The 17,047-nt window shown below is 40.7% G+C and overlaps 1 protein-coding gene across 2 annotated transcripts; it reads right to left on the bottom strand.

Moving 5' to 3' along the window:
* Positions 1–6,148: 6,148 nt before the first annotated feature.
* Positions 6,149–15,581, bottom strand: LOC110506960 (secretory carrier-associated membrane protein 2). 2 transcript variants are annotated; one of them, XM_036981370.1, is made up of 9 exons: positions 14,696–15,581; positions 13,977–14,054; positions 13,228–13,317; positions 12,138–12,255; positions 11,340–11,468; positions 10,678–10,837; positions 10,353–10,454; positions 9,543–9,660; positions 6,149–9,355 (listed from the first exon to the last, which is right to left on the bottom strand). In XM_036981370.1, exons 1-9 carry the CDS (start codon positions 14,750–14,752, stop codon positions 9,209–9,211), a joined length of 999 nt encoding a protein of 332 aa, XP_036837265.1. In that variant the 5' UTR covers positions 14,753–15,581; the 3' UTR covers positions 6,149–9,208. The 2 variants fall into 2 exon arrangements, with proteins under 2 accessions (XP_036837265.1, XP_036837266.1); XM_036981371.1 differs by lacking the exon at positions 14,696–15,581 and adding an exon at positions 14,294–14,450 and having other exon boundaries at positions 9,044–9,355.
* Positions 15,582–17,047: the final 1,466 nt, after the last annotated feature.

The following is a 17,047-nucleotide window of genomic DNA, read 5'->3' on the forward strand; positions in this document are numbered from 1 at the left end:
TTCGTGATAAATTACCATAATTGGACATTCATATGGTCCCCCTGCCTGTGTGGGATCGATTCCGGGCACTCCTGTATCTCCCCTTTTATTCATGTTGGTCACACTGTCACAATATACAATGTGACAGTGTCTGATGGTCCAGGTGTAGGTTACAATGCATCCTCAGAGGGGAATGGTGAAGAAGGTGGCAGGATGCAGGCCAGGAGTTGCTCCAAAATTGAGACTCCCTGACCAAAGGTGCAATGATTGAAGTGGGCAATTTTGCCAAAAATGTGTATGGAACTTACAGGCAGATTATCAATGATATCCTTGAGTACAATTTTTATATTGATTTGCAAAAGGATAAAGATCTTATTAAAAATATCATCCTCAACTTACGATTAGTCAAAAAGAAAACAAGGCCAAATTTGAAAGGCATGTTAAGTAAAGAAAAACATGAATTGTTACAAGAAACTTGAACAATTGTGCCTCCCAAAAAAAGGAAATATGCAATAATTTCAGGTGACATGGAGGTCACTCGGGCATCAGCTGTGTCAAAAGATCAGAGACTTAAAGAAGTAACAAAAAGAAGACGACTAGATTTAATGAGGAAAAAGAGAAAGTTTCACAGCAAGGAAGATAAGAAAGAAGAAGAAAGACCAATTTGAAAGAGCCAGACAAGTTTCTCAGTGTGTTAAGACAGAGAGCGTCTTTACTGAGACTGAACACAGTTTTCTGATGAGACTGAAATACTTGGCCATGAGAATGGATCTGCTGACCGCTGCATAAAGGAAGAGACTGATCTGGACTTCATATCTCTTCAGGCTATTAAGATGGAGACTATCAACACAGAGACGATGTAATAGAGTGTTATGCTGAAGCAGTGCACAGACGTGTTATGAACCAATCTGTAATGGTCTCCACAGTGACAAAAACAGCTGCTCTACCTGGGAAATCTGAAAGAAATGTCAGGCGTAAAAAGGCAGGTCAAGGAAAATTAGTGTCTAACAGGATACAAAAAGCAAATAACATAAAGGAAGTGAAATATCAGACGATAGCCAACGACATCTGCTCAGTAAATGACTCAAAAATAACTGAATTAAGGCAGCCATCCGCTGGAGGGAAGGTTGAGGACCCATACCCCAACTGCAAGAAAATAGGTGTAGATTTCCATGTTGGATCTGGAGCAAAACAGAAACTTAACACAGGTCTACTGTCTAATGGGGTAATGACTGGGGTTTCACATTTTGCCAAAGAGATGAATCGATCTCACGCACATGTCATCTGTGATATTTTAGATTACAACTTTGATCTTGGTTTGCAAAATGATCAACGGCATGAATTCGCAATTCGGACTATGGTGAAAGTAAAGTACTTGATGGGGAAGTCCAGACTGCAAAGACCTGACTTGATAACAAAAGTCTTCAAACTTCCTGATCCAAGGGCAATTCCTGTATCAAAAACACATGTAAGATCCAGCCTTTTATATGACATTGTGTCATTTCATCTGAGATTGAATAAAGATGTAGAAATACAGCAATTGGTTATAAAGAAGAAGGAGGAGGAATGTGTCTCTATAATGTCCTTTGAAGAAGATGGGCTGGTTGAGTATGAAAAGGGCCAACAGGACAACACTGTCTCTCTGATGAACTTTGACCTTGATGCCAGCCAGGTATCTCCTCATCGTGTCAAAGAGACCATGTCTAATGAAACATATGTTGAAACAGCAACACTTGCCCTCAAGAATGGACCTGCTAACATCTGTATTAAGGATGAACCCAATCTGGACCTCGTAAACAACTCAGCATGTTAAGATCTCTACCGACACAGATGTATCACTATCTGATGAAGAAGCAGTACACAGACCTACAAGGGACCAATATTTTATGACATCTGCAACAGAAGATAAAACAACGATCCTCTACCCCCTTTGTAAGAAAGTAGGTTTAGACCTTGACGTGAAATCAAAAGGTGAGGGAAAATAAAAACTTGACTTTGTTTATTGACTAGAGGTGTAATGCTTGAAGTTGCAAAGATTGCGGCCGATGTGTGTGGAACCTACAGCCATATTGTCTCTGCTGTTCTCGAGTACAATTTTGATCTTGATTTCTCCAAAAATATAGATCTCCTTGAAAATATAATTCATAACTTAAGATCAGTCAAGAAGAAAATGAAAAGTCGAAGTTGGAGACTGAAAGGCAAAAAAGTTGAATTGCTAAAAGAAAAGTTCTCAATGGCGCCTCAATGGAAACGTTCTGGGGTTCTAAATGTAACAAAAGAAAGGCCACTGAATTACAGGAGGAAAAATAAAAAAGAGAAGCTTTAATAGCCGAGAAGATGCAGGAAGACAAATTTGAAACAGCCAGACAAGTTCCTCAGAGTATAAAGACTGAGAGCGTCTTTACTGAGGCTGATGCGAGAATAGATCTGCTGACATTTTCACAAAGGAAGAGTCTGATCGTCAGTCTGGGGTCATAGAGCAAGCCTCGGACTCAGAGAACAACCAAGTAAACATTTGCTAGACATATATCCATAAAATCTTAATGTGTTAACAGGTACATTGGAGGAGATGGATTTTTTCCAAGTTTAAAAACTGTTTTGGTTATCAGATTGGTTCCGAAAATAATTTCAAACCAATCCTTGCTAAATACAGATCAGATGTCCGACCACTCATAGTTGAGAAATATGATGGCTTTAGCCACGCTGAGAAGGTAATAATTTCCCTTGTGAATCAGCTCTTTTGTGGCTTACATTTGATTGACGGCTTGGCTCACCAGGCAAAACAACTGTTCTTTTCTGGGAAAATATTATTTTAGGAGTAGGAGTAGGAGTCGAAAGCTCTCCTATCATTGGAACAACAGAGTTGGAGTCTGGAACAGTGCGTTTGGGGAATACTGTGAGTGATGCTGTCCAAGAACAGCAACGGGGAATGGACGGTTATCCTGTTCCGTTCAAAACCTTTCTGGCCAGCAAAGGAGAATTTGATGACGTGCCCTTATCTCCATCCAGTGGATACAGAATTGACAGTCTGTTTCATAATGCTGCTGGGGTGTACAGAATCCATTATGTTATCACTGTGTTTACCAGGGACTATGAAGGTGACAGTAGTATGCTTGCAGCTGTTGCTGCTGGTTTGGAGATTCAGCCATTTAAAGCAGGATGCAGAGCTCTGGGTCTGATTTCTAAGATAATCATTGATCCTCTCTGGAGAGCCTTGACTTTGAATGAAAGTGTGTTGGACATGGAAGTAAGATACCAAACCCTTATTACCAAGCTCAAGGAATGGCAGGAAGATGGAAGAGACCTTGTTGAAGGAAATGTACGCTTGTTTGATGACATTGAGGTGCCCAAGGACCTTGTGTTTGACAGGCTTACCATGTGGACAGACACAAACTTTTTCAATTGACCGTTCAGATTTGGAAATCTCAGAAGAGACGAAGAAAGGTTATTGTTTTATTTTATTATAGATTTTTACTGGACTGGGACAGGCTGTTTTATCATTTCATATTTTTGTTGGAGGGATCAATAAGTTATCAAGTTTTCATCAAGTCTATATTCATCCATTTTTTACCTAAGGAAGTACACTGCTTTTATCCACAATTTGAAAGTAAAAAATAAGATATTCTTGAAAAGGATGAGTTTCACTGGATCAAAAGGTAATGCAGTGTGTTCATGACCCATCTGTGTGCTGTTAGTTATTGTAGCTAATAACGTTAATCAAGTTCATGTCAATTTATACAGTAATCTTTCTTTTATTTATTCATGTCCTATTTAGACTGAAGTTCCAATAACATCGACTTAAACGTGTAATTAATGTAGGCTAATTCTAATTGTTTGTTCTGATAACGGCATACACGTGTTTTCACAGGTGATGCTAATGTATGTTTCCAGCAGCAGTGTCCCTAAAGCTGCATGGTCTTATCGTTCCTTCTTCATGTTGGACTGAACTGTTTCAACTCTTCAGAAGTGAAAACCTCAAAGCCCTAAAGGAGTGTTGTCAATCTTTTTAGTCACAGGTTAATCAAATAATTGATTAAATACTTATTGTTTTTCTCTTTTCATCCCAGCTTATATTACTGTTATTCTCATCTAGTGGGGGAGAAGGAGGCCATCTACAGTATGACAGGAGCAGAGGTGTGTTCACCCAGAGGAGGCCATCTACAGTATGACAGGAGCAGAGGTGTGTTCACCCAGAGAAGGAGACCATCTACAGTATGACAGGAGCAGAGGTGTGTTCACACAGAGAAGGAGGCCATCTACAGTATGACAGGAGCAGAGGTGTGTTCATCCAGAGAAGGAGGCCATCTACAGTATGACAGGAGCAGAGATGTGTTCAACCAGAGGAGGCCATCTACAGTATGACAGGAGCAGAGGTGTGTTCACCCAGAGAAGGAGACCATCTACAGTATGACAGGAGCAGAGAAGGAGACCATCTACAGTATGACAGGAGCAGAGAAGGAGACCATCTACAGTATGACAGGAGCAGAGGTGTGTTCAACCAGAGAAGGAGGCCATCTACAGTATGACAGGAGCAGAGGTGTGTTCACCCAGAGGAGGCCATCTACAGTATGACAGGAGCAGAGGTGTGTTCACCCAGAGAAGACCATCTACAGTATGACAGGAGCAGAGGTGTTCACCTAGAGAAGGAGACCATCTACAGTATGACAGGAGCAGAGGTGTGTTCACCCAGAGAAGGAGACCATCTACAGTATGACAGGAGCAGAGGTGTGTTCTTATTTAATGAACAGATTTCCTGCTTGCCATACTAGAGGGAGATACTGGTTGTCTTTCAATTCCACACCATGGGATGATTGACCTGGATCTTAACCAGAACAGACTTCACCAGACACAGTAGAAATGAGGTCACAGGAAACAGACTGATTTGTGAAGAGGGACTACATCACCCAGAAAGCATTGCAGCAGCGTGTCCCTGGAGGCCCACAGCTTTGTTGGATGTAATGCATTGTTCTCGACCTCTGAGTGTTTGGAAATAGGACTTGTAAACTCGGTGCATCAAGTTGCATGCATTCACGTACCTTGAACCAAGGTCAACCTAAGTACCGAGGTCAACCATAAACAAACAGTTCAGCTATCATGCTGGTATGAAACGGCAGTTGAAAATAGCTTTTCCAGATCAGTCCAAACGTTCCTCCTGACTGTTATAATCAACATGTTTGAATGCTAAAATGATATGGGACTACGTTTTTCTATTGAAACGCTTGAATCACTTTCATATTTTTGGTTATAACCTGGACAACTTTTGAGCTCGTTTTTTTTGCTTTTAAAAATAATACTAAAAACTAACTTTTGTTGGTTTATATTAAACTACTAGTTTTTGTTGTTTCCACTAAGACTGTAATGTCATTGTAATTGGCAACAGTGTGGTGTTTTTTGGTGGTGATTTTAACTCACGTCTCTAAAGATAAACCACTCCAGTTCTTAGTCCATGAAAAGAGGTCAATTTAATAGTTCAATGGTAACTTGATATAGCTCCTTGTGGTTCGACATTCATATGGTCCCCCGGATTGAATCCCGGTCCCTGTATCTCCCCTTTATTCATATGTCACAATAAACAATAAAACATTTCTTTAAAAAACAAATCTGATTAGATAAAATCAAATTAAATAACTCATAGTCAATTTCTCAAATGATCTGTATTTTAGAGTTCGCTGTCATATTTGTTTTCCCCTGCGTTGTCGGATAGCTCATATTAATTGTATAGATGTTTTTAGATAACTAATTCTCTGTGACTAAATGGGACTGTTGATGGGTCAGCTAGTTTAGGTACAATAGGCTGCAGTAATGCTGTATGATAGAAGCCTGCATGTTGCTGTAAAACCCCTAAGAGGATACAAATGGTTGAATCAGGATCCAAGTGCCGTTCGTCCCCAAATTGCACGCGAGAGGAAAGCGGGGAGACATCACCACCCTACGACATGTAGGGCTGTTGGCACATTCATAATAAGTCGGAAACTAGGAACCGTCGGCTCAGAGTTAAAATTAACGTACGTTATTTACGTACAGCTTCCTGTTGGTTGATTCTGATACTTTCCAAGTGGAAAAGTTGGGTAGCATCTTTCTACAATGACATTCCTAATTCCAACAGCACTTGAACGCCCCACAGGCAGACAGAAAGCCTGGGCATGTACCTTTTTTTATTTAAAAACCGTTTGACGTTCAAGAGAGAGCAAAGAAATGCATCCATTTATTGAATAATAGCAGTAACAATAGATCTATAAATTACTTCAGAGATAAGTCGTAAAAATCCCTCAGACAAAATAACAGCTTTGTAACATGTCAGACATATGTACAGTGACAAACAGATTTGACCCTTGACCTCCAGAAGGACAGCCATCCTGGAGAGCTACTGGGTGTGCACTGTGCAGGCTTCCATTCCATCCCTACTTGATTCGACCAAATCAGAAGCTATCAGCTAGTCATGCAAGGCCCTGATGAGCAGTTGAATTAGGTGTTAGAGCAGGGCTAAAACAAAAGCCTGCACACTCAGTAGCTCTCCAGAAGATGGGTTGGACACCCCTGTGCTAGATAATACCCAGTAACAGTACCCTACCCAATAGAAGGATCAGATAAACACACATGTATCTGGACAAACATTCAGAACACGGACGGATCATAATGGTAGTTAATAGGCAGAAGGTGAGGCTCATTTAAAGTCATGTCTCAGTGAGTTTTAGGCTCAAAAATAAATCTCAGTAAACCAGTGTCAGCTACATAACATCAGAGTTGACATATCAGGAACCAAACAGCGGTAGTGTAGCAAGACTGCAAATGTCCAGTAGACAGCATAGTGACATTTCAGAAAAAGTGTAGAGTAACCAACCGTACATTAAAAATAATAATATGCCTGTGTTGTAACTACTACCCAACAACTAAAATCAAGAATGTAAATCTATTTTTTGATCGTTGCTGTATTAGAAGTCATGACTTGGTTTACTGCAATCTTTAGGGTTATTGTACTGAACTTTACTTTAGGCACATATCCACAATCAATAACTAACTATTCATTAATACATTTAGATCATTATGTAATTACTCAAATCATTCATTCATTTGTCCTGTCAGCTCATTCCTCCATCCACTCACTCATTCTCACATGGCTGTAACTATATTCTATTCTTGCACTAAATACATTCAATCTTCCAGAAATGTCTATGAGCATGCCACAGTACCCACATTGACTGGTCTATATCTCATTCATAGAGAAAAAATAATTAAGTGTCAATTTAAAACTAACTCGTCCTTTGTCTGATTTGTAAGAAAAGATCCCACTTGTCCTGACGTCATAATACCAAAGCCACCAACTCCAAAATGTAGTGGTGACAGCACAGAAGTGGTTCTATGTTCATTAAAGTAACTGTCCCGTGTTAATATTTCTATGAAATATAACCTATAATTATGCACAATATGACAAATTGTTTTCCTTCCAATTAAAATAAATAATGAAGTACGATATTTTTTTTTTTTTAAAACAGCTATTCTGTGTTGGAATGGTGTGGGCGTATACCGGTTATTAAAAATATTACTGAGAGTAGACCACTGATTGGCCAGCTCATCCTGCTCTGAGGAAATAGCAAGCATTTTTTAAACTGTTTGGAGGTGTTTTTTTTCTCCAATTTATGGTTTTGACAAAAATATGAGTATAGGATGAGTCAACAACATTATTTGGGTAGGAGTTAACAGAACATGAACTTTTAAAAGTGTGATTTTCACTGGAAAGTTACTTTAAAGTACAGTAGGAGGGATACCGCCGGTGGTGCACTAACATCTGCGTATACAGGATTTCCCATTTAGTTAAACCGTCACCCAATATCTTCATTATTGTAGCTACAAAAACACAGCAGTTGCCTTATCATACTTCAGCACGTCCAACCCTACTGAGGGATTGAAGAACAGTAAAATATGAAATCACAAAAAAAAATCTAAGAAATAAAACCATTCATCCCTTCAATATATTATGATCAGAGCAAAAATAAACCTCAACAACAATGTAAACTTCACAAAATAAAATGTAATTCCTTCAGTAGACATTTCAGTGTTTTTACCTCAGATGCCCACTTCGGTAACATTTTTGTACCCAAACCCTTGTAATACAAGGATCTCCAACTTCAGTCTTGGACAGCCACTGGGTACGCAGGCATTGTTCCAGCCTAGCACCAACACACCGGATTGAACAAAAATCAAGGTCGAGACTGAAGACCGTGATCAGTTGAGTATTTGAAACGTGTGTGTTAGTGTTAGGAAAGAACAGAATCTTGCACTAACAGTGGCTCTCCACAACTAGAGTTGGAGATCTCTGCGTTAACGGTACAGTATGTCCTGAGAAGAGGACCTGAGTGTCTGGATAGGGCAGGACAGTGAGGAAGAAGAGAACATAACGAGGTAAAGACTAGGCTATGGGACAGAGCGCAATTGATATACTGAATAAAAATACAACTTAATTGGAGATTGTGTTTTCATAATGATAAGCGCCATGCTGGTACCAAACTATTTCATTCTAGTGAGGATTAAAATGACAATGTAAAGTATTCTAGGGAGAGCATTCCTCATTTGCTAGGAGCATAGTGTAATAGCATTAAAACCTACAGGAGACGAGCAAGACAGATTACGCATTCGCTTTCTTAAAGTATCACATTCCACTTAGAATGAAAATGTACATTATTGTCATGGAATGTTTGGTACCAACATGGAGGACACTTTGCCAAACTCTGGTGCCAAAACCCAAACCAACCCTAGCCCCCTACCAGCTAGACACCCCAATCCCAAACCAACCCTAGCCTCCTACCAGCCAGACACCCCAATCCCAAACCAACCCTAGCCCCTTACCAGCTAGACACCACAATCCCAAACCAAACCCCCATATCAGCAAGACACCACAATCCCAAACCAACCCCCCAGACACTTGGATAAGTCCAATCAACATGGTAATAGCTCCATTTATACCCTCTGATCAGCTAGCAGAGTTTCCACCACATTGAATACACGGGGCTAGTGGTTGAATTGGGATTATGCATCAATGGCTGTGGTTAGAGAATGTCCATGATACAGCAGTAAATTGTAATGTTCCTGTATACCAGTCTAGTTTCTGTCCTGTCAGCCATTTCTGTTGCCTCTGCAGAGACACTGAGGCCATGGGACAAAACGGGGCTTGGAGTGAGTGAGAGGTGCCTAGAAAGGTTAGGAGGAACCTGGCCCTGTGACTTTAGGATCACTAGCGTCCTTGGAAGGCCCCCTGGGCGGCTGAGGAGGCGGCGCTGGCCGCGGCGCTCTGAAAGGTCTGGTTGGTGAGGACCCCCGAAGAGAACTCCTGCTGGGCCTTGGTGAAGTTGGCCCCCGTCCGACGATAGTTGGAGTGGACCTGACAAGGGGGAGAAGGCAGGAGTCAGGCACGATAGACAGGGGATTATTGAAGGGAATGGAGTTGCCTTCTGAATCTTTTCAGGCTGTATTGGCCTTGGTGGGTGGATGTTTTATCCATAATGACCTCAACACTTTGCAATAAAGTTTGAATCAATTCTGAAGGATTGAGATAGTCCAAAATGTACCATTTTGAGTAGGATGATGGCGAGGACAGCGTTCACAGTGAAGCAGCCGGCCACAACCATCATGACCACAGCTACAGCCATGTTGCTTCTTATCATGGTGATGGACGAAATCCATCCACTGGAAAACAAGACAAATAACACATCCTCATTTACACCTTCAGAAAATAAATCCATAGCAACATAACATCAATGAGGCATACAAAACCCTTTGTCGACAGAATTATTTTTAGCAAACAGTCACAAACCCACACGATGACCAACAGACAGGCAACGTTTATTAGGATGACACGGGACAGCGAAGCCTACGTCACAAAAGAAGCAAGAGCAAAGGTTTGAGGAGCCAGAAGGGTTTTTCCCAGTACTAAGCCGAACCAAACTACTGAGCTGGTCTGGTTACTGGAATCATGTTGAAAATGACAATGTGAAAATAAAATATCTGCACCAACACAATTTGGTTTGGGTCAACACGGCAGTGTGAAATAAGGTAAGAGAGATGAGCCGAGTGTCACACACTTACAAAGCAGCCCCCAGGACAAAGAGCACAGCAACAGATTAGCCAGCAGGAGATCTGTCAAAGAGATGCAAGAGAGAAGATGCAGGACCAGATGCACACACACACACACGTACACACCCACACACGTACACAAAGATGTGAAGGGAGACCTACACCCACCCAAACACAGTACATATTACACACACACACACCTGTACTTGTGTGCGCAAATACATACACAAAAATACCGCACTCACACACTTCCGCAAAGAAGATTCCCTGAGGTGCTATCTAGTGTATCATGTTGTTTCACTGACCTGTTCCCCCACTTGGGGATCCCCACACACTGGATGATGTAGACAGACACTTGGAAGAAGAAAACAAAGAAGAAGAAGAAGAAGCTGAAGGAACTGTCCGACCTGAAGAACAAACCAGGACAAAGGGTTAACAATCACCCGCACGTATATGGACTTCACAATAAAACTAATTAGGTAATGTGGAATTAAGACATTCTACAGTGTTAAGTAGGTTCCAGTCTGTTTTGACTTTAGCAACTCCTTCGTCATCGTCACAAGGGACTTTACTTATATAAACACTTTTATTCAAAAGAAAGGTAAAACTATATTTGAGCAAAGAACTTGCCTGAAGGCTTTGTACACTGGCCTGTACCAACAGACGAAAGAGACGGGGGTGAAGAGGACGAACCAGAGGATGGACAGACCAAAGTCCACCCCCGCGTTTGGATCGGCCGTGAAGTAGGCCAGGCAGGCCAGAAGGTTCAGGAAGAGTGTGATACTGTGAACTGGAGAGACAAAACAAATGAATGTGAGACTAGAAGAAACTGGTGCAGTGTTGGAGAGGAGCTTGGGGACTAATATTTTATGACTAGTACTTTGTTGACTGTTGTCACTGACAAGCATGTAATATCATTAATTACGAAATTAAAGGTGCAATATGCAGAAATCACTCCACCTGGATGCTAAAATTGGAATAGTTCGCCTAATTTCAGTTTATGTGACAAAACAAGTATAGTGTAGAGAATCATTGTACCAGTTTTATACCTTTTCCATAACCAAAAATATTGTATTTTCAGCTGTTTGAAGCTGGTGTGGAAAACCGAAAGTAAAAGAGGAAAAAACAAAACTTAAGAACCGGAAACATAGAAATAGCACACATAGAACAGATCTACTGCTTCTTAGACTTTCTTGAATGAGAATGAGAAATCTATAACTCGCATTTCTGTGAATTTGGTTGGTTGCCCAAAAAGTGACATAGTGCAGCTTTAAGATGCAAGGTGTACGTACACATCCAAAGGTAGTACATCCTCTTGCATATCTTCTGGTACTCTTCAGGGATGTCTTCATTGAAGTCCTGGTAGAAACAAGGCTTTATGGGGGAAAACTTGGGAAGTGGCGGCCAGTTGTTTTCTTTTGCTGTCAAATAAAGAGTTCACTGCCATGAAGAGTTACATGGGTACATAATCAGACGAAACAATACAAGTACAACGTAACTTAGAAAGATAAAACACTACAGTAGGGAGCCAATTTAAAAGGCAGTGATGGATTCTGTTAAAATGTAACATGTTTCAAGTTAAACTGCAGTTTGTTAGTATCCCGTTTAGTGAATGATTACTGTGAGTATTAATGGAGTTCAGGCCATGAAACTGTGTGTATGCTAATTTAGAAAGGTTGACCTAATTAGATAAAAGGAAATTGCCTAGGATCAGAGAGCAGGGTCAGGCCCAGGATGAAGATGGACGGGGTGTGATTCTGACATCTAGGTAAACAAGAGAGGATCATGGACATTCCACAGGAGAAAGGAGGGAAATTCATTGGGGTCATAAAATGTATAGCTGGGGAGGTGACACCTACAAGGCAAGAGCATAAGATGTGTTGTGAGCTTTCTAAATGTATGCACTCAGCTGATGGCATCCTTGGTATTAAACACTTGAAACTTCTCTTGAGCTTTTGGTCTCAATTCCTTATTGCAAAGGTTGAAATAGCATTTCTTTTTTAAAACAGAAGTTGAATCAACTTTTGTATTTATAATTTGGTCAAGACAGATTTCAATTGAACATAATCAAGTGACAATCTATAGCTTACTAATGTGGCCTCCAGGCCTGTTCTGGAGCTCCTGCTCTTTCCGATCCAGTTCAGCAGCTTTCTTCTCCAGCTCCTCCTGTTGCCTGAGCAGGTTAGCCTGGGCAGCAGCCGCAGTAGCCTGGTGGACAATGGGAAAGAGCTGTGTTACAAACCACCTTGAACCAAGATGGAGTGTTCGGGCAGAAAATGGTTGCGATGCATCAAGTTGCTGGGTACAATGCATTTAATAAGAAGTTCCTTCTCTACCCAATTATCTCTGCCCATTTGCAGAGAAAATTCATACCAACTCGTGCAATTTGTTTATTACACGGTTGCATTTTCACATGCATTCTATTAAACAAACTAAACCTCCCATTACCCTAGGTCAATTGTTTTTTTCATCTTTATATTGTGAGGTAACTTGGAAATGGGACATGTGAAGTCTCAAACAACAATTGGAAGAATGTGTACCTAAACTACACTGTCATTACACAGTACTGGCTTATGTAAATACTACTTTGTCCACTTAAGGTAAAGTAGGACCAAAACCAGGGTCCTTGCAAAAAAAACTTGAATAGTATGACCAAGTCAGGATGCTTTTCCAGTTCTCTCTGACCTTGGTTTTAATGTGCCTATTCAGATCAATGCACAGATGGGTTGGTTATTTAGCAACAAAACCGAGGCACAATTATGGGGCGAAACAGAAGGTGTTGGTTTGGATTGTTTGTGACAACATGTCAACTATATTTCTGCTCCAATGTTTATCGAAAGTATAAATATATTTACACGAGTACTTCCCTCAAATACATCGTTATAGTTGTTGGTTAACTAACTAGCACATTTTTGCCATATTAGCGTCGACATGAAATCAGTCAAAACAAGACATAGTATTAAGAACAATATGAAACAAGCTGAAATGATTTGCCTTCATGTGGCCTCGCTTAGCCACTTAGTCATCACAAACAACTCAGGAGTTCAGTGAATTTGAGAGTGTGTTGTATTCAGCTTTGAGCAATAGCTAGAGTCAAAAGGAAGTCCTTGTTTTGACTAAAATTGTCAGTGTACCACACTGCCAACCTCCCTCCCCCTCATTCAGGTCTCTGTTACTCACTTGTGGGGTGGGCTCCACAGCAGAAGCCTGTAGGACAGCTGGTTGGGAGGAGGCAGCAGAGATAGGGATGGTGGTCCCAGTGTGGGTGCCCTGAAACAAACACACACACAGTCAAAATCACAAATAAAAAGACATCTGCATGTACATATACTCTTGTCTGAAATGAAATGAAGCCTCATTCACATCATAAGACGCTCCCAAATCAACATATTTCCTCTGGATGTTTGTCAGATGCATTTGCTTCTTTTCAGTAAGATGATTACGTCACTGTGCCCACATTATATGAATATACATTGAAAGTAAATGTAATTGCTAAAATATACTTAGTATAAATCATTTAACATTCCTTATATTAAGCAAACCAGGCAGCACAGTTTTCTTGTTTATTTTTTAATTCACGGATAGCCACCAGCACACTCCAACACTGACAATTTACAAAAAAAAGCATTTGGTGTTTAGTGAGTCTGCCAGATCAGAGGCAGTAGGGATGACCACAGATGTTCTCTTGATACGTGTGTTAATTGGACCATTTTCCTGTCCTGCTAAGCATTCAAAATATAACGAGTACTTTTGGGTGTCAGGAAAAATGTAGGGAGTAAAAATGTATGGAGTAAAAAAAGTACATTTATTTTCTTAAGGAATGTGATGGGAGTAAAAGTTGTCCAAAATATAAATATACAAATACCCCCAAAAACGACTTATGTAGTACTTAAAAGTATTTTCACACCACGTCTCCTGGCTCATCTTACCATAGCACTGGCTGAGAATGGGTTGAATTCCTCAACGGTTTCAATCCCACCGCTGGTGATTTGTGTGACTGAGGCATCCTGTATTCGAGACAACAATATACATTTTATTTGAGTAAAAACACGAAATAACAACTTCCCTCTGGTTATTTGACTGATAGTTGGTTCTTTCAGGTATACAATCCCACGCAAACCTATAGGGGCTAGAATTACAATGTGCGAAAACAGAGAATAGCAGGGGGCTATATTCGTTGGCAGCAAGACAGGTGCACTTGCTACGGGTGCATAACTATCATTATTGGTAGGAAATGAGTCCTGACCTTCTTACATGCGTAGGCCAATAAATGGCATATACTCGCCTATTAAAACAACTTGCTCCCAGTAGTCGTTTTAATTGAGCGGATGACAGGATAGGTTGTTGATAGCTAGCCATCTATGGGCCTATACAAGTCAATGGGGCCTAGCTACCTGCTTAGGTAAAGGCTAATAGAACACCTTATACGTGTCCTTATTGGCCTACCAAATATATTGACTGAAATGACTGGCACACAACATTGTCAATCATGCTACGTTCTCTCATCTGAACAAGGAAGTAGACCCAGGCCCAACCCAGCAACCAACCAAACTGGTTTCTGTTGCAGTGTATCTTTTACAGCGTTCAGAAGAGAACATAAGGACAACGCAAGTCAGAGCTTACAGTTAGGTCTAAATAAATTGCTCACCTGGAAAGGATTGACATCCACTGCATCTACAAATGGGTTCTCGTCAAATCCCGACATGTTGAGAAAATGTTATCTTCTTCTTTTGGAGGTAAACAAAACGCCAGCTTGTGCCTCTCCTCTGGCTGCTTGTTCCCCAGTCTGTTGATGGTGCTGTTAGACAGTTTCCAGTGCGCATGCGTAGCAGGATACGCACACTGCGTCAGCTGATCTGGGGCAGTCTCGAGCGTTCATTTAAAATCAATTATCTTTATTTTTAGAAAATAGGGTACAATTGGTTTCAAATGTGACATTCTCGTGACTTCCTAAATCCTACTCCCATGTCTCCGAGCTGTACAGTGAAGATTCCATTTCATTGATATTTTATTTAACCTTTATTTTATCAGGGAGTCATTTACCAAAGCATGTCTTGCAACCAGTTCAGAAAAGTATTTGTAGGCTATGGTAGGCTTGTAACCATAAATACATTTTTTTTTTAAAGTATTAGTTTAAACGAAACATGCCTTAATTATATTGCACTGCATATATTATCTGGACTGTAATCTGACATGAAGCTTGATGGTTCTATTTAAGTAATGTCAAATGGTTTGATATTGAAGCGAACCTGTGTCTCTGGCGTAAATGGCAAACACCCTACGCATCATGCCCGATAGGGTTAAACCATTTGGTGGTACATGTAATGCTGTTCATATTAGTGAGGATCGCTACACTGCCCCCTCTAAACTTCGACCACATTAGCCCCTCACACATTAGCCCCTCATAAGTTCCGATGGCCTCACGGCTACCATCCCATTTTTAGACACCGATGTAGAGAACGGAGAGACAGGGAAGCAGAAGGCAAACAACCTACGCATCACGCCAATAAGGGTAACCCACTTCAAATCAAATCAATTTATTTATATAGCCCTTTGTACATCAGCTGATATCTCAAAGTGCTGTACAGAAACCCAGCCTAAAACCCCAAACAGCAAGCAATGCAGGTGTTGAAGCATGTTGGCTAGGAAAAACTCCCTAGAAAGGCCAAAACCCAGGAAGAAACCTAGAGAGGAACCAGGCTATGAGGGGTAGCCAGTCCTCTTCTGGCTGTGGGGGGTGGAGATTATAACAGAACATGGCCAAGACGTTCAAATGTTCATAAATGACCAGCATGGTCAAATAATAGGTCTGGGACAGGTAGCACGTCCGGTGAACAGGTCCAGGATTCCATAGCTGCAGGCAGAACAGTTGAATTCCCACTTGGTGGGAATTGTAATGTGGCTCATCTACCGAAGAGTCAGGATTTAAAACTAAATCACATTGTTTAACAGACACCCACTCTATACATGGATGTAATAAGAGTTGTTACACAGCTCTGTAAATTCATTAATTATCTTTATCATAGGCATTTTAAAGTCTAAACATATCCCTTTGGTAAATTTGTATCTTGACAAATCAGCCTGGAAGTTGTCCTGTTCAGTGCAGTCCAGTGGTCAGCTCAGGGTTGAACCATCAGAGTCACTCTTCGGACCAGTGGAGAGATGGAGAACACCAAGTACTATGCAGAGATCGGAGGACCACAGGCAGGATACTTTCCCAGTATCTTCTTCCAGAGAGTTCAGACCAGAGCTCAGAATTGTGGACCACGCTGACTGACAAAGATAAAAAGGAACTAACCTACCTTGCAGATGAATCAAGGTGTTTGATAGAGTTTGAGATAATTTTAATGCAACGCAAAAGTAACTATGTATATATGTATGGGAAAATATACTGCAGATGTGTGTCTCGCTACACATGGAATATGAAAGTAGACACAGACAGTATATGTTTAGTGTACATGTCTATTTGTCTGTCACACTGACCAGTAGGCCCCCATAGTTTAACAGCCAACAGACGTATTATTCTGTATCATAATTGATGTACAAGTCTATGGATTTGGGTAGAGGGACTGTGTTATCTACTTACATGGCTGGAATGGACAGTGTGCAAGTGTCAAAGCTATTTGGAGCTTTGCCTTGAAGTGTATAGTAGGACATGTACTGTTATGGTTAGAGCTTTGTCAGGAAGTGTATATATGTATATATGAGGACATGTACCGTTATGGTTAGATCTTTGTCAGGAAGTGTATATACTATGTCATGTACTGTTATGGTTAGATCTTTGTCAGGAAGTGTATATACTATGTCATGTATCGTTATGGTTAGAGCTTTGTCAGGAAGTGTATATACTAGGACATGTACCGTTATGGTTAGATCTTTGTCAGGAAGTGTATATACGAGGACATGTACCGTTATGGTTAGATCTTTGTCAGGAAATGGTTAGATCTTTGTCAGGAAGTGTATATATGAGGACATGTACTGTTATGGTTAGATCTTTGTC

Source organism: Oncorhynchus mykiss, chromosome 6, assembly GCF_013265735.2.
Source record: "Oncorhynchus mykiss isolate Arlee chromosome 6, USDA_OmykA_1.1, whole genome shotgun sequence".
Classification (NCBI taxonomy): Eukaryota; Metazoa; Chordata; class Actinopteri; order Salmoniformes; family Salmonidae; genus Oncorhynchus; species Oncorhynchus mykiss.

Bases quoted from the DNA above. Each gene is read 5' to 3' on its own strand.
- LOC110506960 (XM_036981370.1), bottom strand. From the start codon at position 14,752: ATGTCGGGATTTGACGAGAACCCATTTGTAGATGCAGTGGATGTCAAT. The intron at 14,055-14,695 runs GTGAGCAATTTA...TCTCGAATACAG, and splicing joins TGGATGTCAATCCTTTCCAG to GATGCCTCAGTCACACAAAT. The intron at 9,356-9,542 runs GTACATTTTGGA...CCCCCTTGTCAG, and splicing joins CCATCATCCTACTCAAAATG to GTCCACTCCAACTATCGTCG.